This window comes from Pelodiscus sinensis, chromosome 24 (assembly GCF_049634645.1).
Source record: "Pelodiscus sinensis isolate JC-2024 chromosome 24, ASM4963464v1, whole genome shotgun sequence".
In the NCBI taxonomy this organism is placed as follows: Eukaryota; Metazoa; Chordata; order Testudines; family Trionychidae; genus Pelodiscus; species Pelodiscus sinensis.
The window spans coordinates 14,979,995-15,006,262 of record NC_134734.1 but is presented as its reverse complement, the minus strand read 5'-3'; the positions used below and the strand labels follow the sequence as shown (position 1 = coordinate 15,006,262).

Genomic DNA, 26,268 nt, shown 5'->3' with positions numbered 1-26,268 from the left:
ATAGATTCACACTTCATATTTCTAACTTCACATAGAAGACTGATACATGCACCAAAATAGGATATACAGATTTAGCAGGTTATAACATTAAAATGGGTAAGTTACATGAAGTATTTTGTTTAAAGCATCTTCAAGTTACGCATATTCACATTCACAAGCCAATTTTCATAAAGCACAGGGGAGGGGGCTGTCATAGCAGCATTAGTTCTTTGCTCTTTTCTGTTATCAAAGGAGCACTCTGCCATCATTCTTCAAATCCCCACCCGCCATCATCACAATCCCCAAATGGAGACACAGAGCAGGGAGCAGTGATTTGCCCAAATTCAGAGAGCAAGTCTGTTGCAGCGCTGGGAACAGAACCCAGGCATCCAGCTGCAGGAGATCCAGCATCAAGGCCTTCTCTGCCACATGTTTCCTCTGTGCCCTTGGGCCTGTCACTTAATATCTATGTGCCTCACATTCCCAGATGTAAAAGGCAGATATTAGCCCTGTTCTGACACACAGGGGGGTTGTGGGGATAAAATGCTGTGATGGTTATGAGCCTCTCAGTTACTATAAGTCCCAAGATAGACACTTTATTCCCTTGTCCCTGAGCTGAGAACAGGAGTCATGGCTTCCAGGCCCCTGCTCTGACCAGCCAGGTTTCATTTTCACGTGGAGCTTTCAGATTGGGTCTCTGGGACTTCTGACGGATTTATCTGTCTTTAAACAACCCAAGCGTGTCTTGGCTAACAAAGGCTCCACTCTGAGCTGTCTAGGGCTGGGTCATGGACTTTGGGTCTAAAGAAGCTCAGCCTGACTGCAACAGAGCAATTAGTTTAATGGGGAAGAGCCTGTGTGGTGCAAACCCATCACCAGGCCCTGATTTGGGGTACAACAGGAAGTGGGGGTTGGGGGTGTGTGATTTTAATCACAGGGTGGGAAGTGGAGCAGGAAAAAAGCAGAGTGAAGATTATTTTTGCTGGGTGTGTGTGAAGTTAGTCTTATCTCTAGGACACACCCACATGGAGAGGCATTCACTTCCCTGACATTTACAGCTGTAAGTATGTTTGTTTTGTGTTACTATGAAATCAGAGGACCTTGGAAAGTCCCCTGTGAACCGGGGATTCCCTTTTTGGAGTTTGTCTGAAAGTCTGCATTCCAGGGGCAGGGGAAGGGGCCAAAGCTTAACACAAGGGCTGGGCTGAAGACCCAAGACCAATAACAAAAAAGAGAGACCACAGTTGTTAAACCTGCAACAGGCCAGTTGCTAGCAAAATGGGCATCAGAGAGCATCATAAATGCAGCTGAATGAGCAGCTCAGTTCTTGTACTCTTATGAGGCCAGTTGTTTGCACTGGCTTAGCATTTGTACTAGTCTCACTCCAGACCAGGGAGAAAGGATGGCCCAGTGGTTAGCTACTGACTTGTGACATGGGTGTGCCCTTTTCTGCTATAGACTCTGGGTGGGGGGGACCTTGGCACGGGACATGGTGCAGGGGTGGCCCAAACCTGGTGCTGTGACCTTGTGGGCTAGGTCATGATGCCACTTGCTCAGATTAGGAGGCAGTGGTTGTAGGGGGGCTCCCGGGCCAGGCTGGTGGTGGTGTGGGTGCTAAGGGGGTAATCTCTTTTCCCTCGCACACACACTTTAAATCATGCTCTGCAGACCCTGGACTTTGGGCAAGTCACTTAATCCCTGGGGGGCCTCAATTCCCCATGCATACAATGGGTGTGATATGCCCTTGTCTCAGACAGGTGTTGAAGGATTTTAAGGGACTCCTCTACTCTGGTAATACCCCCCCCCCCCCCAAAAAAAAAACACCCTGGTGGAATTCTTCTGGCCTTACACCAGGGCAGCTGAGATCAGAATCCAGCACTGGGACCCTGACAGGATGTGCTGGTGAGCAGGAAAAAGTGTTGAACAGGGGAGCGGGTTGCCAGCAGGAGGGGGGGGGGGGTTTGCCTTTGACTCCTTCCCACCTCCTTGTTGGTCGCTTTCCCTGCCACAGCCCCCTTCTGGCAGTTAAATGACTTGTCTGGCGAACTCACCCACTGCACCTGTGGGCATGAGACACTGCTCACACCCCTTATGCCAGCAGCTATGCCAGTTTAAACTGTCTTAGAACACACCACCCTGGGCAAAAAACCACCAACATTTGCATCCGGGTGGGTGGTTCCCTGGATGCTATCTCAGGCGGTAACATAAGGCAGGATGGGCAGAGCCTAGCAGGCCTTTGTGACTGCTGTTTACCCAGCTAACATGGGGCAAAGTTCACGTTCCACAGCCTGGCACAGCTTCCCACTCGCAAGGCCCTGCCCTGCTCCGTCCCTGCAGAACGGCTTCCTATTTCACAGAGAAGCTATGGTAATGTGCACTGAGACAGTACCCTGTAAAGCCAGCCCTGAGCTTCTATCGGAGGAGGTGAATCTGCTTCTTTAGGATGTCATACAATTGGCAAAGGGAGAGGAAGGTCTGAAAATCTGCTGGTCTCCCACCTGTGACCTATTATCCCCATTTTACTAATGGAGAAACTGAGGCACAGAGGAAGGCCTTATGCCTAATCACTTAAAGCTATTTTCCCCAAAGATGTCAGCACCCCCAGTGGGAGCTGGTGTTTCAAAAGACCTTTGCATCAAGGCTAAGGCAATGGGAGCTGCTGGCTGATGAACACCCAGCTCTTTTGACAATCCAGCTCTGGTTCTTGGTGCCCTGCCTTTGAAAAACTTGGCCTTAATGAGGAACCAGCAGCACCTGGGAACAGAACCCTGCAAGTCCTGACTCTCACTCCTCTCCTACAGCTGGGACTAGGCCCCAGGAGCCCTGACTCTTTTCCGTTGCTCTAATCACTGTGCACCACACCTTTTTTTTTTTTTTTTTTTAGCAAATGCTCTGCACATGGCTGTCTCTCTCGTGTTTTTTTCCTACGATAGAAGGAGAATTCTTAGCTGGTTACCCCACTGGCTTGTTAAAAGTCAGAACTCTTTGGCTGCAACTCCTAATGGACAACATCTTCCCCCTCCCCCCAACACAGACACAGATGTGTTGCTACTAGTCTCAATACATTGGTTCTGCCCAGCTAGGCCAGACAGTTCCTGAGAACCAGATCTCTCTTGGTTCTGCAGGAGACTAAGACTCCTTATTTCTCAGGGTTTTCTGTAAGCCGAATGCTTGGGCGCATGTAACAAAATTTATTCTGCACGTGCATGGAAAAAATTAGAGGGAACATTGTTCACGTAGGTTTTCTGTGACCAGAACAGGATTAGTATTTGAGATGAGTGGTGTGGATGAGGAATCGGGGAAGTTCTTCCAACTGTTCTGCTCTATAGAGGTTCTTCTAGTGCACCCATCACCGAAGTACAAAACCCAGATTCTGTAGCCAGCCCTCTAATTTCCACCAGGCCTGCCCATTATGAAACATCGTGACACATCTGTTAGGAGTCAACCTCTCCCTAAGGCAATGAGGGGTCTCCAGCCTTTTAAAGCATGAGATCACTTTTTGAATTAAAGTACAATCCAGGATCTACCTCAATCCCAAACATCCTTGCCCCTCTTCCTTCCTGCCCCTTCCCTGAGGCCCTGCCCCTGCTCACTTGTCTCTCTCAATTTTATCAGGATGGAGGCAGAGGTTTGGGGTTCAGGACTGGGCCCAGGTTCAAAATTCTGGGTCCACTTACCACAGGTGGCTTCTGGGTGGTGGTACCGGAGGTTAAGGCAGGCTCACTCCTAACCTGGCCCTGCACCACGCCCACAAGCAGCCAGCAAATTCTCTCCATCCCTGCCCCTTTGCTCTGTGGAGATGGGGTACAGGGTGGAGGGAAGGGCACCCTGACATCAGCACCCCCACTTCCTCTTATTTTCATGCCCTGCACAGCAGAGGGCAAGAGTACTGAGAGGGGCATGAAGTGCTGGCACTTGATAGCCTTCTGGCCAAACCTGTCAGGAAAACCCATCAAAGGCTCCAAGATCTACCGGTTGGTGACCACTGCCCTAAGGGGAGAAGGATATTCAGTGGAGTGTCTGGTTTGAGTAGGGCTGATGTTTTCTTTTTGAGACGCACACTTTGCTCTGTGGTTATGTTTGGGAAGACAGAGCAAAGAAGCGTGCTTTGCCCTTGGAGCAGAAGGTGGGGGGAGGTTTGGGATGGCCCCTTGTTTCAGGAAACGTACATTCCACAGCCGCACGAGAGATTCTGTGTCTCAGGTTTGCTGCCTTTGTGGGTAGAACAAGGTTCCATTCAGTCTCTAAACACAAGACAGGAATTTGCTCCAGCTCAGCACCTCTCTGCAGTCTTCATCCGGCTGCTGGATCAGGTCCCCCTGGAATGCAGCAATTAGTGTCAAAGCGGGGGAGAGGAAGAAGGGGAAATGGCACGCCCTTTGGGCAGAGGAGGAGGACAGACTGGCTCCCTGCAAGTTAGGGCGCCAGGAAGTGGCTTTGCTACAGATGCTTCTTGTAGAAAGGACACAATGGCCTTCTGGAGGCTGCAGTCCGAGCTGGCCCTGGCCTCAGCGGCTGAGGGGGGCCAAGAGGAGCCCTGCCTCAACACTAGGTGTGAACAGGGGATTTTTTGCCAGGTAGGCTGTATCCTGTGAGGGTGTCTCTAACAAGCGGGGGAGGGAGAGAATACTATTAAACGTATCTCCGCAGCAGGCAGCCTGGAGAGGGGCCCAGAGCTCATGCTGAGGCTGAAGGGTCGCTGGTTCCAGGAAGAGATGACAAGGGACTTGTTGCTTCTGGAGAGAGGGCGGCATCCGGGCAGCTGGTGGCTCAGAGTGGGATTCCATCCCAGACAGGTGGCTGGGAATCCTTCTCCTTCAATCCCCACAGGGAAGTTGGTGTGAATTGGGGCTGGAGACAGATCCTGCAACTTACTAGCCAGGCTCTGCAGAGAGTAGGGATGTAAATGGTTACCCGGTTACCTGTCAGCCTTAGGCTTACCGCTGGCGTCGGCAACCTATGACTTGCAAGCCAAATATGGCTCAGTGTGGACCCGGGTATGGCTCTTTGGTCATTCCCAAGATACACACGAGTTTTTGCGTTAGAGTTTTTGAGTAAGAAAGTGTCTACACTGGCATGTGCCCCTGCACAAAAGATGTACTTTTGTGCAAGAGCATCCATGCCAGTGTAGACGTTCTCTTGAGCAAGAAAGCTCCGATGGCCATTTTAAACATCGGGCTTTCTTGCGCAAGAAATTGATGTTGCCTGTCTATACTGGCCTCTTGCGCAAGAACAGTTGCGCAAGAGGGCTTATCCCTGAGCGGGAGTGTCAGAGTATTTGCTCAAGAAGCACTGATTTTATACATTAGAACGTCGGTGTTCTTGCGCAAGTACTCGCAGCCAGTGTAGACAGGTGGCAAGATTTTGCGCAAAAGCGAATGATTTTGCACAAAATCTTGCCAATGTAGACGACGTAGCCATGGGCTGTGTCTAGACTGGCAAGTTTTTCTGCAAAATCATCTGCTTTTGTGGAAAAACTTGCCAGCTGTCTACACTGGCCGCTTGAATTTCTGCAAGAACACTGACGATCTCATGTAAGATTGTCAGTGTTCTTGCAGAAATACTGTGCTGCTCCCGTTCGGGCAAAAGCCCTCTTGCGCAAATCATTTGCGCAAGAGGGCCAGTGTAGATAGCACACTGCTGTTTTCCGCAAAAAAGCCCTGATGGCTAAAATGGCGATCGGGGCTTTTTTGCGGAAAAGCGCGTCTATAGTGGCCACAGATGCTTTTCAGCAAAAAGTGCTTTTGCGGAAAAGCGTCCTGCCAATCTAGACGTGATTTTCCAAAAATGCTTTTAAGGGAAAACTTTTCCATTAAAAGCATTTCCGGAAAATCATGCCAGTGTAGATGTAGCCACGATGTTTTAAAATGAAAAATTAACTCAATGTTAAAAACAAGTAATTACTCATGCCTACATGGTCTTTTTTGTCTCTTTCACCTTTAATCAGAGATGAAAGAAAGGCAGTGCACCCTGACGAGAACCAACTGTGCTCGGGCAAGAGCTGGCTGGGAGATGAGAGAGAGAGAGGAGCTCCGGCCCGTTGAAGAGAAATTGAAGGGGGAAGTTGGGCTGCCAGTAAAGTGCCTTTTTTGGGGAGGGGGGGGGGGGAAGCAAGCATCAGAAAAAAAGCAGTCTGTGTTTTAAAGTAGGTCTAATTCAAATAAAGATTATTGTACAAAGCCAACTTTGACCATTTTATTAGTGAACTTAAAATCACAATAACTGAAGCCCTGGCTAACACCTTCTCACTCAGAAATGTAAATATTAAAGTCAATTATCAAACTGACACTAGGGCTGTGGTCTAGACTGGCCAGTTTTTCCGGAAAATCAGCCGCTTTTCTGGAAAAACTTGCCAGCTGTCTACACTGTCCGCTTGAATTTCTGCAAAAGCACTGACTTCCTACTGTAAGAAATCAGTGCTTTTTGCAGAAATACTATGCTGCTCCCATTCGGGCAAAAGTCCCTTTTGTGCACAACTTTTGCGCAAAAGGGCCAGTGTAGACAGCTGAGATTTGTTTTGCGCAAAAAAGCCCCGATCGCGAAAATGGCGATTGGGGCTTTTTTGCGCAAAAGCACGTCTAGATTGGCAAAAAGTGCTTTTGCGGAAAAGCGTCCGTGCCAATCTAGATGCTCTGTTCGTGTAACCATTTGAAAGTGATTGCTTTACTACAAAATAGTCAGGGAGAAAGTTATAAGACTATTAAAAACATTGCAAAATTTCTTATACCTCACTAGAACAAAACCAAGCCAGTACATTATGATAAGATTGACCAATCCACTATGTTACAAAATCAGCTGACAATATTTTACAAAATCCTTGGTTTGAATATAGAAATTATTATGGAACATCCATGCAGACACAATGGTATGGTGACATTATTTTCATGATCAATTAGACATCACTGTAAGCAGAAGAAAGTTGCTTTATTTAATGTAAAAGAACTTTGGGAGATCTAGTAAACAAAAGAGATTCTGTGAAAGAGTAAGGGACAAAAAGAGAGAGAAAGATTATGGACAATATTTCTTTCCTGGATTCACTTAATATGTTAAAGAGTTCTCTCTTTAAAAACCCAAGTAAGATGCAGGCAACAACTGAAAATGCTGTCTTTTTGTTTGTGCGTGAATTATGAAGGAATTCACTTGTAGAAGTTTTGATAAATGATAGTCTGTAAAGTTCTTTTTCATTTAGCCAATACTTAAAACTTTTCTTTTGATGGGAAGAGGGGTTGAAGGTTTAGAATACAGTGCATACTATGATAATAAGGAGTCATTAAAACATTAATTCTGGATATTGTGATCTTCAAATTATGTAAAAGTAAAAAACAGACCACAGGTCTGGCAACATCTATGGTTTGGCATCCGGGGGGTGGGAGGGTGTGTGTGTGTGAGAGAGAGAGACGGGGGGGGGGGGGGGGGAGACGTGGGGGGGCGGATGGGACTATGGCAGCAGAATCATAGATGTTGCCAGACCAGGGAACCCCAGTAGCGGAGCCAGGTTGACAGCAGGGGGCCAGAGGCGGAGGACCCAGCTGGGGTTAGGAGAAGAGCTGGGTAAGTGCCCTTGGGTCTTCCTTGACCTCCCTTAGCAAACTCCCTGGTTTGGGATCAATCAAGTCCAAGGGTGCTGGACCAGGGAGGTCCAGCCTGTAACTGCAGGTTAGGAGAAATGTTTTCAGTAAATGTTTGAGATAGTAACTACTCATTAAACAACAGTGTCCTCTTAAATTCTGTGCAAATATCAATTTTAACTGAGCTTTAAAAGGCCCTACATATTGGTTTCACATGCTCCAGGTGATGACTTCAGATGCTGTAGATAATACAATTCACCCAACAGCAGAAACATGGGAGGTCAAAATATTTACGAGAAGTGAAAAAATGAACAAAGAGTTTTTAATTGAAATATTTCAATCTTATTCCAACATGCACTTTGATAGCAATCTACAAGCCATAGCAAAGCTCTTATGTAAGAAAAAAGGTGCCAAATTAGCTAACTTATACTCAGGGAACGTTTCGTTGGTTTTTTATAAAAAAAGGATAGATGAGAATGTCTGCACTCAGACCCTACTCAATCTTTGTCATTTATTGCAATAAATAAAAACGTAGTAAAACCAATTTTCTCCAACGACTGAGAAATAAATTTTATACAAAATATTGTTCCAAAATCTGTTATATATGGAAAAAACACCTCCTACAGCTCCCAGAAGGGTGGGGGCCTGAAGAACATTGCAAACGAAGGGGCTATAGTTGTTTTAATTTTAGAAAGTATTTGCTTTTGAAGGTTATTGGTCAAAGAGCGCTTGGTTGTTTCCATATTCAAAAGAGTATCAATAACGTTGATATTTTTAGTTAAATAATTTTTTCTTATGATAGTGATATTGTTCAATAAAGGGAAACTGTTAAACACTTACGGTTTCCAGTCCATTTATATATTTTATTAAATAATGTAAATCGGCTTACAGGGCAGGTGGGGGAGGACTAGACCCATTCTGGGCACCACCAAAAATTATACAAACCTGCCGCCACTGACTGCTGCAACAGCTTGGTCCAGCCTGGGCTGCGGCCCAGCCTCCATTTGGCTGCAGGGTCCTGTCCCCAGCCCCAATTCTAAGGCAGGCACATCTGGCTACAGGAAGGGCTGGCGGCAGCCCCTCTCCCCGCTGCGGCACCTGTAAAAAGATGCAGTAGTGGAAGTCCCATTAAATAAAGTCTGTGAGGACAATGTTTCATGTATGCTATTATTAATCAATAATATTAAGTTGTATATCTTCAGTCATGCACATGGGCATTCTTGTACTGGCTCTTTGTTGACCACTTGTTCTGAATGTTGATGTAGTTTGGCTCTTTGGTTTGAAAAGGTTGCTGACCCCGGGCTTACATGGTAGGTAACTGGTTAACTGGGCCCGGTAGCAGGAACCAGGACAGGGCAGCAGGTGGGTCTGCAGCGGTCCCCATGGTAGACCTGGCAGCCCCAGTCCTGCAGCCTGGGACAGGGGCAAGCGGTAGCTCCTGCCCTACCAAGCCCCGGTATGAGCAGAATTCTGCATGGCTGCCCCAGCCCTGGCGCAGTCCAAGCAGGGGCAGACGGGATCCTGGCCTGGCTGCATTGACAGCCCTAGATCTGTGCTCACTCAAGCTGGGGGCCAGACTCCGAAACCTGGCAAGGAAGGAGGGTGCAGCTTGAGCCCAAATGTCTATGCTGCTGTTTTTAGCCCCACAAGACTGAATCAGCTGTTCTGGGTTCGGAGACTCACTGCCATGGAGTGGAGGGGTGTATGTACTGCATCATGGATGGACTCTAAGGGACTTCAGAGTTCATGAAAATGTCCCCAAAACTCTTTCTGTGCCCTCAGGTCTCCATCCACACAAAGGGGACAATAGCATTACCCTCTAAGGGATTTCTGAGGATCAATACATGGAAGACTTTGACATGCTTAAGTACAAAAGCTCCCCCCCCCGGCCCCGTGACTATCTAGATCTATGGTGTCCAACCAGTTCTGAAGGCACTATAGTGGCAACTGCTATAGTGAACTAGCCACACTCAACTGGCCAGATAGCCACATGTGGCTAGCATGTTGGACAACATGGATCTATATGGATGAATGGAAGAATGTGTGTGCCCATACTCAGAAAGATGTAGCATGGAGAACATAACAGCCATACTGGGTCAGACCAATGGTCCAGCCAGCCCAGCATCCTGTCTCCTGACAGTAGCAATGCCAGATACCCCAGAGGGAGGGAACACAACAGATAATCCTCACATGATCCCTCTCCTGTCACCAATTTCCAGACAAAAAGAGGCTAGGGATACCATCCCTACCCATCCTGGCTAATAGCCATTGATGGACCTAACCTCCATGAATCTATTTAGCTCTTTTTTGAACCCTGTTAAAGTTCTAGCCTTCACCACATACTCTGGCAAGGAGTTCCACAGGTTAATTGTGTGCTGAGTGAAGAAATACTTCCTTTTGTTTGTTTTAAACCTGCTCCCTGTTAATTTCATTTGGTGACCCCTAGTTCTTACATTGTGGGAATAAGTAAATAACTTTTCCTTATTCACTTTTTCCACCCCAGTCATGCTTTTATAGGAGGGGTTAGTGTCTCCCTGCTGCACATTGGGGCTACAGGCTCTGTTAAAAAAAGCAAAATAGGGCAGGGGAGCTCTTGCCCCACTCCTCATGTGGCTTTGTGAGGCTCTCTCTCTCTTCCCCAGTTCTGTTCTCACACGCAGCAGTGAGCTGGCACGAACATAAAACCCCGAATAGCTTCTTTCTTCCGCTCAGCTCTCAGAAAGAGACAGTCTGCTTCTCACAGCAGCTCCTGGAAACTTCATTGCCGCGCCCCAAACAATCCCTCAAGCAGCTCGCTAGATCTCTTTCCAAGTCCTCCCTTGCTGAACCACAAACAGAGGAGAGAGAGTTGGATGGTTACTCACCCAACACCTGCAGAGAAAAGGACCACAACCAACCAGGGCAAATGGGACAGATTCAGTGCAACAATTAACTCCTTCTTCTTCACAATTATTATAATGGAGATTGCCTATCTCCTAGAAGTGGAAGGGACCTTGAAAGGTCATCGAACCTGGCTTGAAGGAGAACTGCAGGCCTTGGGAGCAATGGTGGAGAAAACAGGAGGGAAAATGGGACTGAGTGGTTAGAGCATTGGTGTGGGTGCAAGGCTTTCAGGGCAAGTCTGGTCTAGTGGCTAGAGCAAAGGAGCAGGTGTTAGGACTCCTGGGTTCTCTTCATGCTGGATGAGAATAGGAGGCAGGACACATAGGTTCTTTTGCTGGAGGAGGATAGAAAATGATCCTGCTAATGCTGGACAGAAAATTAAAAACAGAGGAGTTATCAGTTCTGTTCTTGACCCTGCCACTGTCTTGCTGGTTGACAGAGAATACAACCTGTGTGCCTCAGTTTCACTTGTATTAAATGTCAATGACACTTGCACCTTCCTCAAGGGAGTGGCTGTGAGTGTTAATTAATAAATATCCTTGGTTGAAAAGGTGCTAGAGAAGCATGATGTTAATATATGGCAGATCAAATGATTAGATTTCTCTGAAGATACGTAAGCGAAACTCCAGAATGATCTTTGAGTATGAGCTAATTAGGCAGCAACTCCAGTGTAACATGCCATTCAGAAGTAAAGACAGCTGACTTCTATATCTTCTTTAACCAGTTTTGCCATTAAACTGCTCTTTGACATACTTCTGCAGGACACAATTTCCCTTCCTTTCTTCTTGTTTTGGGCTGCAGCAGGTAAAGCTACTTTAATACCCCTCCAAAGCAAGTGACTGGAAAACAATTATAAGTCATGTCAAAGAAATGCAAGATTGTTCAGGTTCATGGATTGCATGCATCATGCATGTAATGTTCTGGGTACAAATGACTGCAGAATTAATTTAGAAACAATATCTGCACCCTAAATTTTGAAAATAGCAATAAAATTAAGATATGCATTATATGCAATATATTCAATTTAAAAGAGTAAAAATCTATTAACTTGTATGTAATATACCTCCCAGTACAAATAACTGGAAACCACAATTAAAAATTCTGCATTGCTTTTTCATACAATTGTTTGACACAAATTGAAAACATCTGAAATTTTTCATTTTTTGCATTCCAATTAAAACCAGTAGAATCAAATGTAAATATTAAAAATATATTATGTGTAAATGTGAATTAGTTACCCCCAGGAGAAATATCTTAGAAAATATAAATAATAGCCATGAATTTTTCCAAGTAATATCCTCCAATGCAAATAATTAGATAAAAATTTAAAAGAGCTCAGTCAGTATTTACCAACTAAATGACATGCATTAATTTACAGATATTATCTCCAGTGCAATTTTGCAGCGGGGAGGAGGAACTAAAATACCATACCTTAATTGACTTGTGCTATTAAGGAATACATAATTAACAACTAGAGCCAGACATTATCGGCACAGCTACAAGCATAAAGCTGGCCTGTCCATATACTGAGTGTGGATACATGATCCCGCCCCATCCATTGGTTTGCACAGAATAACCCACCTCTCTACACAGTAATTTACATGCAAGACCCTACCCGGCTGCATTTATTTATATGCAAGACCGCTGCCCCATGGGGCGCTTCTTTGCATATGCAAAATCACACCTCGCTGTACACTAGTCTACCTGGAAGACCTGCTGTGCATTTATTCCCATCCAAGACCCCTACCTCTTTGTATTAACATACGAGATCCCGCCCTATTTTGCATTAATTAACATCCCGCCCTACTTTGCATTAATTTCCACACCAGGATCCCAATCGCGGTGCAATCGTTTACGTGCAAGACCCCGACCAGCCTGCTTCCAGCAACCCTACTCCTCTGGGACACCGCGCGCCGCCCCAGCCGCAGCCCCTTCAGCGCGCGCCCTAGGCTCACTAGGAGGCGGCGCGTGCAGGGGGGGGAGGAGGGAGGGAGCGCGAAACCGGCTCAACCGAAGGCCGGAGCCCGCCAGTCGGGGCGTGGCCTGAGGGCGGAGAGGGGGCGTGGCCATATATGAGGCGCGGACGGGCTCGCGCGTCGCTCAGTCGCTGTTGACTCGGGGCTGTGGCGGAGACATGAGCAGGGCGCGAGGCGTGTGCGCGCTGGTGGAGATGCGGCCGGACACCCAGAGTCCGGTGAGCCGCCTCCCCCGCGCCTGTGGGGCTGGAGCCCCTTGGGGGGGGGGGGTTTCCCTGCCAAAGGGCCGGGCGCCTCATCCCCCCACATGGGGGAGATCAGGGCTGGGCTCCCCATACGCTGAGGTGCAGGTGGCTCGCTGGGGATCCCCCCTCACTCCCTAGGCACTCCCGTGGGTGGTTGTGCCCCCTTATTGCCTTGGGGGGGCCCCCTCCATCCTAGGTGTTCCTCGAGCTCGTTGTGTCCCTCCCCTTGGTCTGGAGGGACCCGCTCCATTCCTGGGGGGCTCCTGGAGCTAGTCTCATCCCCTTCTGACTCCAGGGGGGACCCCCTCCGTCTTCTGCTTAGGGTGGGTCTGCAGGTTCCTGTGTTCCTCGTGGGGCCCCCTCCTGTGTGTGTTGGGGAGGAGGTTGGAGGTTGGGTCTAGTTTCCTGTGGCTGTAGGTGGTAGCCCCTTGAATCCTGAAACTGTTTTGGGGGGGTTTCCTGTGGCTGGCGTAGGGACCCGTGCAATTCCTGGAGGGTTCCGGCTCCCATTCCCCAGGGATGTCCACCTGCTTGCAATGGAAGTGGCTATGGAGTTGAGCATAGAGTTCTGTGGTGTTCCCTGCGGGAGAGCTGTGTGATCTGTGTCTGAGATGAAGATCCGTGCCCTGATGTTTAGGGGGTAGGGTGGACAGGAGGGAGGGGATAGCCCTTTGTAAGGAAAAAGCAGAGAGTCTCCAATAACCAGAAAGCCTTTCCTGTAGCTTTCCTTGGTTGTCCAAAGCTGCGGTAGACAGCTCCTGAGCTGCTTGAAAATAGGAAGGTTATGACCTTCATGCAGAACAAACAGGGCTTTGTTTCAGTCTCTCTGTTGCAGTTCCAGATATTTTCCCCTCCTTTTCTACTAATTTATTTTGGCTTGTAAAAATACTACAAATCAGATTGAACTCGTATCAAACTACATTATCGTTAAAATATTTGTGTCCTATAATCTTGTATTGACATACAGGGTTCTTATAAGTCATGATTTTTTCCCCTTTCTGTGGTACAAGCTAGTGCTTCAAGTGTTAAATGCTGTCACTGTCAACAGAGTTTGTAGATCAGAATATTCTTCAGGCTAAATCAGAAACCGTTAACCACCCTCACTAGTGTGCTGTACTGTGTGTTATATTTTTTTGAAGAAATTTTAGGCACTCTAGGTCTCTGGTGATGGGGCCAAGTAAGGACCTAGAAAGAAAAGTAGGTGCTAACTGTACAAGGATTAGTGCTGGCTACATCTTTATAAGTCTTTCACATTGATAAATACACAAAGTATATAGCACTTCTTGATGTCCTGCCCACAGATACAGCTCGTATAATGTTTATTGTGTGTGTGGGAAAATTCATGCAGACAGCAAATGGTTTTGATATAATGTAGATGTCACATAACAATATCCAGATTGTGCTAATGGAATTGTGTGTTTTATGTGGAGTTTATTGAGCCTGCAGTCAGGGTGATAATAACATTGGAGATTTTAATAATAAGATTTGAGTAATCTAGGCATCTGCCATTGCTGGTAGTAATTGTGTTCTAGTTGTTGGAAAGAAAAGGGGGGTGAGATAATATCTCTTACTGGACCAGCTTCAGTTGGAGAGAGAGAGAGAGGAGACATGTTTTTAAGCTTACACAAAGCCGTGCTTCTGGACTGGTTTATAGTTGTTAGTCACTTTACAAGTAGCCTCTGTTTTGTTTTTGTTCAAAGTCCTAAATTGTTCTCAGGCAGCATTCTGATCTCTTATTGATCAGAATGCCATTCTTGTTGTGGCTGACATAGATTATTGGTTCTTTGGATTAATGATGAAGCAAAAATTAAAATATGCTGGATCTGATCAAGCATATTTGGATTTTCCAGAACCCTTAGTTTTCTAGACACAGCTCCAGAAACATCAGATTGTCTATTTGAGTACTGCAGACAGTCTGTCAGTCAGTTGATTGAATTTTCTTTCTACTATATAAACGTTATTGGATAAGAAAAAAGCTAGATTGTTAATGTCTTGGGGAGAAGGCCAGCCAGGAAAAACATGGCTCCCATAAATGTGTACTGGATTTCTCCTATTCAGTTGTTCAGCAGAACTTTAATTGTTTCGTGTTCAATTTCTCATTCTCTTTGCCAGTATCAGTCCTTGGGGCCTTTGTTCTTACTGAAAGTGACTCATCTTTGAGTCCTCTAATGAGAGAATCCTAACTCCCTGCAGCCTTTCCCTTCCATATATGGAACAGTTGCAGTGTTGTGCACATGTATTGCATAACATGTTGTGTGGTACTGTAGTAATAAGCAACCCTCTCACACCTTGCATCTTCAACACTTGGCAAACGTTACCTAATTACTCTTCACAATACTGTGCTGGTCAGTCTTGTTCCCATTGATAAATTGGCACAGATTAAATGACTTGTCCAAAATCACCAAGTTATTAAGTGCTGGTGTCAGGGTTTCCTGGCTTTCAGTCTCTGGCATTCTTCCTTGGGCTTAAAAAAGACAATTCTCCTCTTATTTGGCTCTCCATTCTCTTTAGAGAACAACATAACCTGACTTTAACCCAGGTCTTTAGTTCTCCACTAACCTTCAGTTTTCCTAGATTGTCTTTCTTGCTTCTAAATACTCTTGGGGTAACTGAAACGTACTTTGCTGAGCAATGCACAGTATCGCTTTTAATTATTTAACTTACCTGCCTCTGTTAGTTTCTTGCTTACTTTTGTTTTTGGTGGGTTTCATAGTAATTCATAGATTGTGATTACAAAATGAGGCCTAAATTTGGACTCTCTAAAATACCTGGAATCCTAGTTCAGCTATTGACCCTATTTCACTTTCCCTCCATCATCGGTTACTTTATATTGTGGGGAAATGTCTACATTTGGATGATTTTAAATCTTATGCATTTAAGAATCTGAGACTGTCACGCTGTTAGATTAGATTACTAGAGCCCTGCACAGATACAAAACTTTGTATCTACATCTGAATGAGCAAAAATTAACCACAGATATCTGCATTGGCATCCACGGATGTGAAAACTGGTGGATATGAAGTGGATATCTGCAAATGTATCGGGTTCTAGATACAAAATTTATATCTGCGTCCATATTTGCAAAAATGATCTGTGTATAGGCACATCCACGTATGTGGATACCTGCAGATATAAAGCAGGTATCTGTGGATTTGTAGGGCCCTGCAGATTAGCACTCCATCACCGCTTCCTGCTCACAAAAAACTTTTTATATTGAAGCAGCCATTTTTATGAAAAAAAATGCATAATTCTCCTCTAGCTGTATGTAGATGGTTCTTCACAGAAGCTCAAATAGAAAATGGTATTAAAATTGTCAGGTTTCCTTTAGCACTTTCTTAATTCATGACCCCTCCCCCCTGTAGTAAATGCTCTAAACGTACCAGGGTGTGTTGGAAACAAAATCGAGCAAGTTGCATAATCTTTATGGCGCAAATAGCTCAAGGTTAATATGATATTTACTAAGATGTTGCCATGTGAGGGTTTTCCAAACATGAGGGTTTTTATAGGTAGTTTGTAGCTCTTACTCACAGACACACCTGTCATGCTTTAAAGAATGTCACCTGCCTCTTGCGGAAAATCACTGGGACAGTGATATGTATTTCCTTAGTTATAATTTGTTAGTGGTTATTCATTTTTTTCCTAAAAGAGCAGGGGAGGGGAAACCAGCGTAACCATGATTTTAGTTGTAGCTGGAAGGCGGACAAGTGGGATTCATCCCTGTTTTAACTTCATTGCAATTAACTTGCTCAAATGAATCTCTGGAGGAGGAGTTTTACTGTCTATGTACGAAAGAGACCAGTGCATAATTCTGTCCAGTCTCCTTTTCTAGGATTCTTGCAAAGTAAATATGTGCCTGAATATGCATTTACTATAGCAGTAAGATTTGGCCGTGCTATAGGAGTTCATTGTAACAATTTCTTCAAACTAATTTTTTCCCCCATAGGTTTAATCCTCCCAGAAAACTAACTTAATCAGGAAGTGTTTCTTTATGCTCATGGTACCTTTATTTTAAGCACAGCGCTGTCTACTAGAAATGTAATGCAAAATGGATGTTAGCATTAAAACTTGTGCAGTTTTGTAGTAGGGATGTAAGCGACTAGTTGAGTAGTCAATGACCCGATAAGCCTAGGTTTAAAGAGAGCCTAGGAGAAATCGAGTAGTTACTGAGCGACTTGGTAAGCCTAGGATTATTGGGTCACTGAGTAACTACTCGCTTTCTCCTCCCCTCCCCCCGCTGCCTCCATATGAGCAAGGTAGGAAGGAGGAGCTGGTACTGGGGGCAGACGCGGAGGAGTCAGAGATGTAGAGATCCAGGACCTGGTGCAAGCTGGGACTCAGCAGACCCGGCTCATGCTGGGTCCCCCACTGCAGCTCTGCCTTTTAAATGTAAAAAGCAGAAGCTCTGGGACCAGGACCGAACCCCAATGCAGCTCTGCAGTTTAAATGTAGTAGGAGCAGGGCTGCTTGCTCCATTTAAACTGCAGAGCCACAGCGGGGCCCCTAGTTGTGTACTCGATACAAATTATATCAAGTGCATGATTAGTCAGTTAGTTACTCGCTTTTTAACATCTGTATTTGGTAGATCAATCCCCTTTTAGTACAAGTAGGAATAGAAATTAACACATTGTGCTGTGTGTTCTTGGAGAGGTTTATGGTTTCTTATAAGATGATGGAAAGGAGGAGTGATCAGATCACACCTCTGTTGCAAATTTTTCAGGACATTTGTTTGAATTATGTTTAGGAAGTTTTTAAACACATGAGGTTCTTTTATTTGGAGATTGATCCATGCTATGCAGGTGCCATGCTGACGCAAGGTTTGGGTAAGCTGAAGCTGGTCTGTAGTTTTTGTTAAACTTGTATAATACTGGTGCTGTGTCTGCTTCAAGCTTTCTGAAATGATTGATTTACAAGAGATTAGTTTGACAAGATTGTAAAAGCATGCATGGAATCTTACAGCTAGGATGAGTAAAGTGCCAGATCCACTTCAGGAATGTTGTTTGAGACTGTACCTGTTTTTCCCTGGTTTCATCATAGCTTGTGGTCACCTCGTCGTTTTTTCCGCAGAGAATTTTTTTCTTTGCTCCCTACCAGCTATTCCAGAGCAGATGCTTACTTGCTGTACTAGAACATTGCTGTGTAAATATAACCTGTAAATAGAGAGGGTGTGGGGAAAAATTCACTGAATTCTTGTCTACCCTTCCTGTATGTACAGGGTTTTCTTTAGGCCGTGTCATCCCCAGCAACATTATAGAAGGGTTGTGTGGGGGGTAATCTTTGTTCTAGGGTAGTGACACTCAGACTGCCATCTTGTGGCTTGTTACTTAAGATGACAGTTCTTATAGGCCAGGGCTGGGCAAGATGCAGCCTGCGGGCTGGATCTGGCCCTCCTAACCCTTTGATCCAGCCCATGGACTGCATCTGGCCAATTTTTATTTATATCCTGCTCCCAGGGCCACCGAATTTCTAGATGGAGGTTCAAGAGCAGGATTCTATTTAAATGGCTCCCAGTCTGGGTGCTACCCCAGCAGGGCTGAAGCCGTGAGCCCTTTAAATAGCCACCGCAATCCCAGGTGGCTGCCAGGCAACACCATAGCAGCAGTGCTGGGAGCCACAAGCCCTTCCTGTATGTTTAATTCGAGGCCTCCAGCCCCAGAAAATTCTGGGGGAAGGTCAGTCCCCAGCTCTGTGCCTTCCACCCCAGGCTCTGCCCCTTTCGGGGTGGGGAGGTGGAGCTGGCCTGTAACCAGTACAAAAATTCATTAAGTGCCTCCCCTTGCAAAAAATATTGCCCACCCCTGTCATAGGCCTTTTCTCCGTTTCCCAGAGGATCAATGCTTTGGCGATTGATCTTCTAGAGTTCAATTCAGTGGATCTAGTAAAGCCCCGCTAATTCAAATGCTGAGGGTGCCCCTGTTGGTGCTGACATGACAGTGAGAAATAAGGGAAGTTGACTTCCCACTGAGGAGACTGCACCAAGCTCAGCTTAAGGTATGTCAGCTCCAGCTGTGTTACCTTCTGGGTGTGGTGTAGACCTGGCCTAGTCTCCCATCAAGCATCTCCATATTAATTTTGTATCTTTGTGGTATCTAGAGGCACCTGTGTATATGAAGGAGAAGTAATAGGCTGATATTAAGGAGACAATGGAAATAATCAGGCTCCAGTGCAATGAGTGGGTCTGGCTGATTAAATCTCTCCCATTCTGTATCCCTGCTGTTCATTGTTTGGATAGTCAGTTTCACGTTTAGTATCAATGACTCACTCCCTTTTGTTTCTTATGGCCTCAGTTGCTCTAGCAGAGTGTTTCTTAAACTTTTTAAGACTGAGGAACACCACACAATTTTTTTTGAGGAGCACCAAGGATTTTTTGTTGACCCCCACAAAAAAGAGGGGGGGCAGGGGGATAGTTATTGGGGGGGGGGGAAGGTTTGGGGGAAAGTTATTGAGCCAAAAAAAGTAAAAAGGTCACCTGTCCCTTTAAAGGTGGCCATTTTGAATTCTGTTCTCCGCGGCACACCTCCGACTGTCTTGTGCACACTGGTGTGCCGCGGAACACAGTTTAAGAAACACTGCTCTAGTAGCACCAAGTCATACTGCAATTTGGTTCAATTCATCTCTCTTTCTGGTCCCTCTGATTTTTGTGTTGGTCTGAAAATTTAATCACTGTTGAATTTATATCAGATATACCCAACAAAGGCAGGTGTGGAGCAGTTGTACAGATTGAGAGGTGCTTGGGTTTTAGCTAACTAGAAAATTTCTGGAAATCCAAAAATTCTGGACTTTCTAGTAGCCCTGAGAATTACTAAGACTGGTGAATGAAGCTTTGTAGATAATAAATAGTCCAGGGATTGCAAATCATAGGACTAGTCCCTCCTGGTCCTTTTTGGCAGCAAATGTATATACCACTAGAAGATTTACCTGCATTGCTCAGGTCCCTTACTCAATTAATTTTTGTGTGTTGAAAAATGTATGTGCTACATTTAAATCATTGCTCAGGGATGGGGTTGAGGATGAAGGTTCAGTATGCAGGCTACACTGGGGAGAGCAGTAGCTTGGGCCCATGAGAGAAGCACTTTTCTATGGCTTCTGCATCTCCAGTGAGCACAACTGGGAGAGGGGTGCATGTCCCTTGTCTGGGGCAGGTCCAGGATCGTCTGCCTCTTGTGCTCCCAAACCAGAGTGAGGAATGCACCAAATTGTGCTTTCCCCTTGCTCCCTGGTGAAGGGCAACAGCCAGCAATGCGCCTGTACAAATCCGGGGAGGGGAGCGTCAGTTCCCCTTGACCTTCCTAAAGGGTGCCTGGGAGGTGGCACACTTGGTGCTGGAGTACTGTTGGACAAGGGAAGGATGCCCCCCAAACCAGCCCCATTCATATGCTTGGTGTTTCTCTTTTCTGTATGGTTTTCTGAGAAGCAATCCCATACCAGGCACATAACATTTTCCTGGCACAGTGAAACCCTTACCTTGCTTAAGTTATAAGAGGAAGTCCTATACTGAATTTGGTAGTCCTAGCTCTTCCCGTTTAGGAAAAGTTCTTGAATAATCGGATGGACAGACAAACTCAACAGGCCTGGATTGTAGCACATGTCCACAGCTTTGTAGCATTAGTGAGTCAGTTTTTTTAATACTTCCCCCTGGAAAGATTGGCTGTTGAAACATTGTTTAAGGAATCTCAATTTCTAAGCTTACAGTATAGATGACTTTTTATACTAGGCATCACTTTAAAGGTCATCTGGGTGCATTTCCCTCTGTTTCTGTGGTTAAGAATCTTGTACCTTTGTAAACAAGACTTCAAATGAGACTGAGTGTTTTAAGAAACTCCATCACGAAGATCTGAGTGGTATAACTTGTTTCTGCCATGCTGAACTGTATAAACTGATAAAATGAGACAAACACTGTTGCCTCTGAATTAAAGATGAGCCTATTTTTACTGAGCAAAGAACTCCCTGCTCTATCGGATATGTTAAATATGCAGTCACTTATTAAAACTGTAACCCTACGTAGCTGATGTATTAAGGGGGTACTTTCAAAGTCACCTAGAAACTTAGGTGCCAAAGTCCCAGTGAAAGTAGGATTTGAACTCTTAGGATGCGATTTTCAAAAGCACCTACAATGTAGGCAATTGGGAGTGCTTAGACATGTCTTATTACAAGTGGGTTAACTGCACTTGGGGATGCTGGAATAATTTTTGTAGTGGGGGTTGCGGGGCTGTGATCCATGGAATCAAACTGGAAACCCTTTACATATGGGTACCACCTCAAGCCAGGGTGTGCCACAGCATCTTCTGCACCCGTAGCTCCAGCACCTATGGTTGCACTTCTTTTAAAAACTATCTTTTTTGTAGGGAGATAATTGCAGTGTATTGTGGATTCAAATGCCAGTTCATTTGATCTACTAAACCATTAAACTAGCTAGCATGAAGATTATAGATTGTCTAGGATTCTGATATAGATTGTCCAGGATTTCTCTGAAAAGAAAATGGTAAGAAAATGGTTCCACTAGGGCTGTGGTCCCCAACACATGCGCCCGCACCGGCGTTTTAAAACTGCTCACATTCACCCCTGCTTAGAGCAGGGTCGGCAGCCTGGGGCCCGCGAGGGAGCCCGACGCAGCGCTTTGGAGGCTTGAGCCCCACCCCCACCGCAGCAGGTAGCCTGCGCAGGCGCTTCAGTAGCCAGAGCAAACCCCACGCTGGTCGGGTCTGGCTGCGAGGCAGCAAAACCTTCCCCCCCCCCCCACGCAAAACAGCCGTGGCAGGGCCTTTTGTGGTGCAGGAGCTGCAAGCTGGCAGGGGAGGGTCCCTCATGGCCACTTCTGCCCCCCCGCATAAGCCCATTGGCCGGACCTGGACAATGGCAGCTGTGGGAACCTACCAATCCCCAAGCACATGGCCAGGCAGGTCCTGTGAGAGAAACAGGAGAGCAGCTCATTTTGCTGGTAAGTCTCCGGCCCCCCCAGCTACTCCCACTCCGATATCTTCACCCACAGAACTCTCCTCCCAGACCCTGCACCCCAATCCCCTACCCTGAGGCACAATCCAAACCCCTGGCCTGGCGCCCCCCCCTCACCCCCTCCCCCAGTAAAATGTCTGGTATTTTCAGTTTCTCAGCTGGAAAGCCACTTGGGACATTCTTCCCCTGCCATGTGGAAGGGAGTGTGAAATTTAAAGGTGCCATGATTTTTTGGGAGGGGGAGGGTGCACACTGGCTCCCAGGAAGCCAACTGCCCCCCACCCACATGGAAACGCTGGTATTTTTCACAATTACATGTTTACTTTAATAAACACATTTTAACATCCCTAAGTTCCACATGGGCTTGTCTGTTGTGATCGCTGGATCACTGTTAGCCTAATTGCTTTGCAATGCAACGGTCTCATTTACTTCACACACACATTCTGTGTGAGGAAGTTTCAGCTGAAATAGTCCATAAAACTGGTAACAGTTTTACAGTGGTGGAAGCAATTCTGTAGAATTGACTGCCATTGACCTGAAATCATACTAACCCTTGAACTGTTTCGGAAGTACACCTCTGCAGTATAATTTATTGCCACCATTTTTTATCTTGTTACTAGCAGATTTACCTGGCATTGCTCAGGTGTGTAAGTGTATGCCCAGGCACTGTGACCCTGTGGGGTGGGAGACTGGGAATCTTCACTGTGCGGTGAAGTAATTGGGGGAAGGAGAATCCCCACACCCCAAGAGGAGCAGCCTGGAGGGGAAAGACATCCATGAGAATCCATGTCTTGGGTGGCAGGGAATCTCTGCTTGAAACTGCACTAGGTGGGGCGGGCTGAGGAATCCTCAGGCCCTATGGAGAAATTGAAGGGAATGTGTGAAGGGAATCCCCATGCTCTGGATGAAATGGCAGGGGAGGAGGGAGGGAGAGAGGGAAATCACTAGTTCCCATTGGAGTGGGGGGAAGGGAATCTCCATGCGTCTACGTGGAGAGGAAGGGAAGTATGCAGGCGCCTGTAAGCAGTGGGTGGGGAGAGAATCCCCAGGCCCTATAGCAGGGAGGGGAGGTGATAGCCAGGTCCTGTTGCTGCAGGGAGAGGGGATCCTTAACTATATAAGGTGGCCTGGCTGGCAACATGCAGAGCCTCGTCCCCAGCTGTTCTGTCTCATGCTGGTGTGATTGTCCCCAGTGCTTGCTCTGCAGTATCCTGTCCATGCTTGCTGTCCCCTATTGGTGAGTACAGGGATTGTGTCCATCTTCTCTCTGCCCCTCCCTTTCCATGTTGTGAAAAACAGCCCCATTCCTGCCACTTCCCATGTTCCTGGCACAACCAAACCCTGACCTGGCTTTGTTAGGTAAGAGGAAGCTGCCACCAAATTTGGTGGTCCTCACCAGAGGACCGTTTAGGAGTACTTTCACAAACAGATGGATGAACAGATACCCAGACATTTCATTTCTGAAATACATATGTAGATATAATTGGCTCTTGGATTTCTTAATCATGTTTATGGGGGTATAAATTCTGAACAAATGCTTTACTAAATATTTGCAGTTGTAATGAAGCCATAGCTTAAGGTCGTATCAGAGAATTGGGTTTAACAGGAAAAGAGAATGGAAATATGTTAGATGTGTTACCCCAGGAAAAACAAAACTTACAAAATAGCATAGTTAAAATTTGTGTAATACATTAATTTGGAAATAGAGATGGCTTTTGAAATTGGACCCTACTGAATGGCGTATCAGAACTCTTTGTAAAGAATATACATAAAAACGGCCATACTGGGTCAGACCAAAGGTCCATCTAGCCCAGTATCCTGTCTGCCGACAGTGGCCAATGTCAGATGCCCCAGAGGAAGTGAACAGAACAGGAAATCAAGTGATTCTTCTAGGGATGCCAGTGTGCAGACAATTCTGCAATTAACCAATAAGCTTGGTCTTACTGGTTAATCTTTTCGACTACACTAATTCTCCCCTCCCCCCGCCTCTGAATCAGCTGGTGCGGTGCCTGTGGGGAGCCAGCAGCATGGAGTGTGAGGGGGCAGGCGGGAGCCAGCTTTGAAGCCTGCTCTCTGTTCTGCAGCAGCAGTCTCTGTCCATGGGGAGCTCGGACCCCCGCCTCCCCAACAGTGGCTTCTGCCATCTAGCACTGCTGCCTGTGTATCAGACGTGGCTCTCCTCACGGACTGGCTCCCACCTGTCACGTTGCACTTCTCCTCCAGATAGGAGAGGCAACAGTACACACTGGCAGGGGGGGCTCCCTGGATGTGGGGCTGGGAGCACACTGGCTGTCAGCGCGCCTCCGGGAACTATCAAATAGTTGTATAACTGCTAAAATTTGATGCGGTTACATGACTAGTCAATTACATGCTATCTAACATCCCTAAATCCCTCTCCTGTCATTCATTTCCAGCTTCTGACAGGCTAGGGACACCATTCCCAATAGCCAGGGCTCACCAAGCAGCGGCGAGCCCCGCTTGCCAGCCACGCAATTGGCATGCTGTTCATGCACTTACCGCGCTGCCTTGCTGTGCCGGCTTGTAATCTACTCGCCCGAGCGAGTAGATTACACTACTTGTCGAGTCCTGCTAATAGCCATTGATAGAACTAACCTCCATGAATTTATCTAGTTCTTTTCTGAACCTTATTAAAGTCCTGGTCTTCACAACATCCTCTGCCAAGGAGTTCCACAGGTTGACTGTACACTGGATGAAGAAAAACTTCCTTTTGTTTGTTTTAAATCTGCTACCTATTAATATAACCTGGTAACCCCCTAGTTTTTATGTTATGGAAACAAGTAAATAACTTTTTCTTATTCACTTTCCACACCAGTCATGATTTTATAGACCTCTATCATATTCCCTCCTTAGTCTCTCCTCTTTTCTTAGCTGAAAAGTCCCAGTCTTCTTAATCTCTTCATATGGCACCCATTCCAGACCTCTAATAATTTTTGTTGCCCTTTTCTGAACTTTTTCCAATGCCAATATAACTTTTTAGATATGAGGAGACCACATCTGTATATAGCATTCAAGATGTGGGCATATTATGGATTTATATATGTGAAAATTCTGTACTGTTCTTCAGGTATAAATTACAGAGGTTTATATAACTGTGTTTTGGAATAAAATTAATTTCATAACTGACATGTTATGTGCCAATCTGAGAACATTTCATTAACCATACAGCTTTTTGACATTTAGCAACATTCACGTTTGTAGCAGGAGGTTTGTCAAGTTCCAATAGCCTTATTTGTATAAACATAAATAGTGGATTCCTGGCATTGGAGCCATAAAATTATAAAAATGTCAGGCTGGAAGGGACCTCTAGAGATCTTCTAGTCCAGCCCCTGCACAAAGGCAGAACCAAGATTAGTGACAACAAGAAGTCCTATGGCACTTTAGAGACGAACAAATATATAGGATCATGAGCTTTTGTGAGTAAAATTCACTTCATCAGATGAATTGGAGTAGAAATAACGCAATCCAAGATGTATACAACTGCAAAAGCAGTTGTGTTAATTAAGCTAATTAAATAGGCGGCATGTGTCCCATTCATAGCTTTTGTTATGAAAATGTAAATATCAAAGGCAAGGGAAACAGGCTTTGTAGTGTGTTAACCAGTTAATATCTTTATTCAAGCCTGGGTTGACACTGTCAAATTTGTAAATGAATTCCAGTTCAGCAGTCTCTCTCTGTAATTGGGTTGTGAAATTCCTTTATAGAAGAATGGCTGTTTTTAAATCCGTGATTGAGTGCCCAGGTAGGATAGATAGTAAGGCCATCTTTGGCGGGTGTTTTCAGGAGACATTTGTTAAGTTCTGTTTATAAGAAAACCATACCTTTAAAATAGTGATGTCTATTTTTAACATTTCCTTGTGTATATGTCTAGTTAAGGCTGCAGGATAGCCTGTGAAGGCATGTGCAGATGTGCATCACCAATAGAAAACATGCTGCGGACTGTGGGTGGCTAAGTAGACATGGTAAAGCAACAACCATTGGATTTATCACTGCAGCATCAGTCTCTGGCAAACTGGAGACAAGCCCCAAGTCTTCCTCTTTTCAGTCCTAACCATTTTACTACATTAGGTCTATGCAGTCGATTGTCCAAGTCCACCTGACTTTGGAAAGAGTGTAAAGAGATATCTAAGACTGGTATTTAGCTGTCAAATGTTTGATACGAATACAAAAAATATTTTAAAACCTATTGATGGAGCAACATTACTTTTAATTATCAACATCTTCCTACAGGACAGTGTGACAGTGCTACGACTGACATTGCAGAATGACCTTCCAGGCGAGAGATGGGATCAGGTGAAACAAAAGGTATGTGTATTCCAGGCATAAACATTCTGCTGTATGTAGGTCACTGTCAATTTTTGGATGCCAAGTTTTGAATTTTATCAGCATATTATATGCTAAGGGCTGTTAAAAACCAGTGATCTTAAAATAAGTAAAAATTTCTTCTGTTCTGGTTTACATGCAACAACTATTCACAGTAATTTTCCAGGGAGGAAAGAACTTTTTAAAGGGTAATAATCAAACTAGACTGTGTTTGGTATGGTAGAGAGAACTTCATTTCCTGAGCTGCATAAACATGCTCATTGTGAATCACTTAAAGGAACATCCTTTAATTATTGTGTCTTAGGAGCCCCTGTTGTATAGAAGGGC

The 26,268-nt window shown here is 45.5% G+C and overlaps 1 protein-coding gene and 2 long non-coding RNA genes across 5 annotated transcripts in view; 2 read left to right on the top strand and 1 right to left on the bottom strand.

Moving 5' to 3' along the window:
• The first annotated feature begins 907 nt into the window (after positions 1-907).
• On the top strand, positions 908-6,052 carry LOC142819477 (uncharacterized). Its single transcript, XR_012897393.1, has 3 exons — positions 908-1,039; positions 4,630-4,775; positions 5,927-6,052. It is a non-coding gene; the product is annotated as an uncharacterized LOC142819477 (long non-coding RNA).
• Positions 6,053-7,412: 1,360 nt separating this feature from the next.
• On the bottom strand, positions 7,413-12,373 carry LOC142819478 (uncharacterized). Its single transcript, XR_012897394.1, has 3 exons — positions 12,238-12,373; positions 8,493-8,645; positions 7,413-7,629 (listed from the first exon to the last, which is right to left on the bottom strand). It is a non-coding gene; the product is annotated as an uncharacterized LOC142819478 (long non-coding RNA).
• A 93-nt stretch (positions 12,374-12,466) lies between these two features.
• TUFT1 (tuftelin 1) overlaps positions 12,467-26,268 on the top strand; it is a 29,815-nt gene continuing 16,013 nt past the window's right edge. For 2 of the 3 annotated variants that reach the window (XM_006113955.4, XM_006113951.4), the window contains exons 1-2: positions 12,468-12,624; positions 25,849-25,923. In XM_006113955.4, the coding sequence (XP_006114017.2) occupies positions 12,565-12,624; positions 25,849-25,923 (135 nt within the window). In that variant the 5' untranslated portion in view covers positions 12,468-12,564. Of the gene's footprint in view, positions 12,625-25,848; positions 25,924-26,268 lie in introns of all 3 variants that reach the window. The other variant, XM_006113952.4, reaches the window with a different exon arrangement.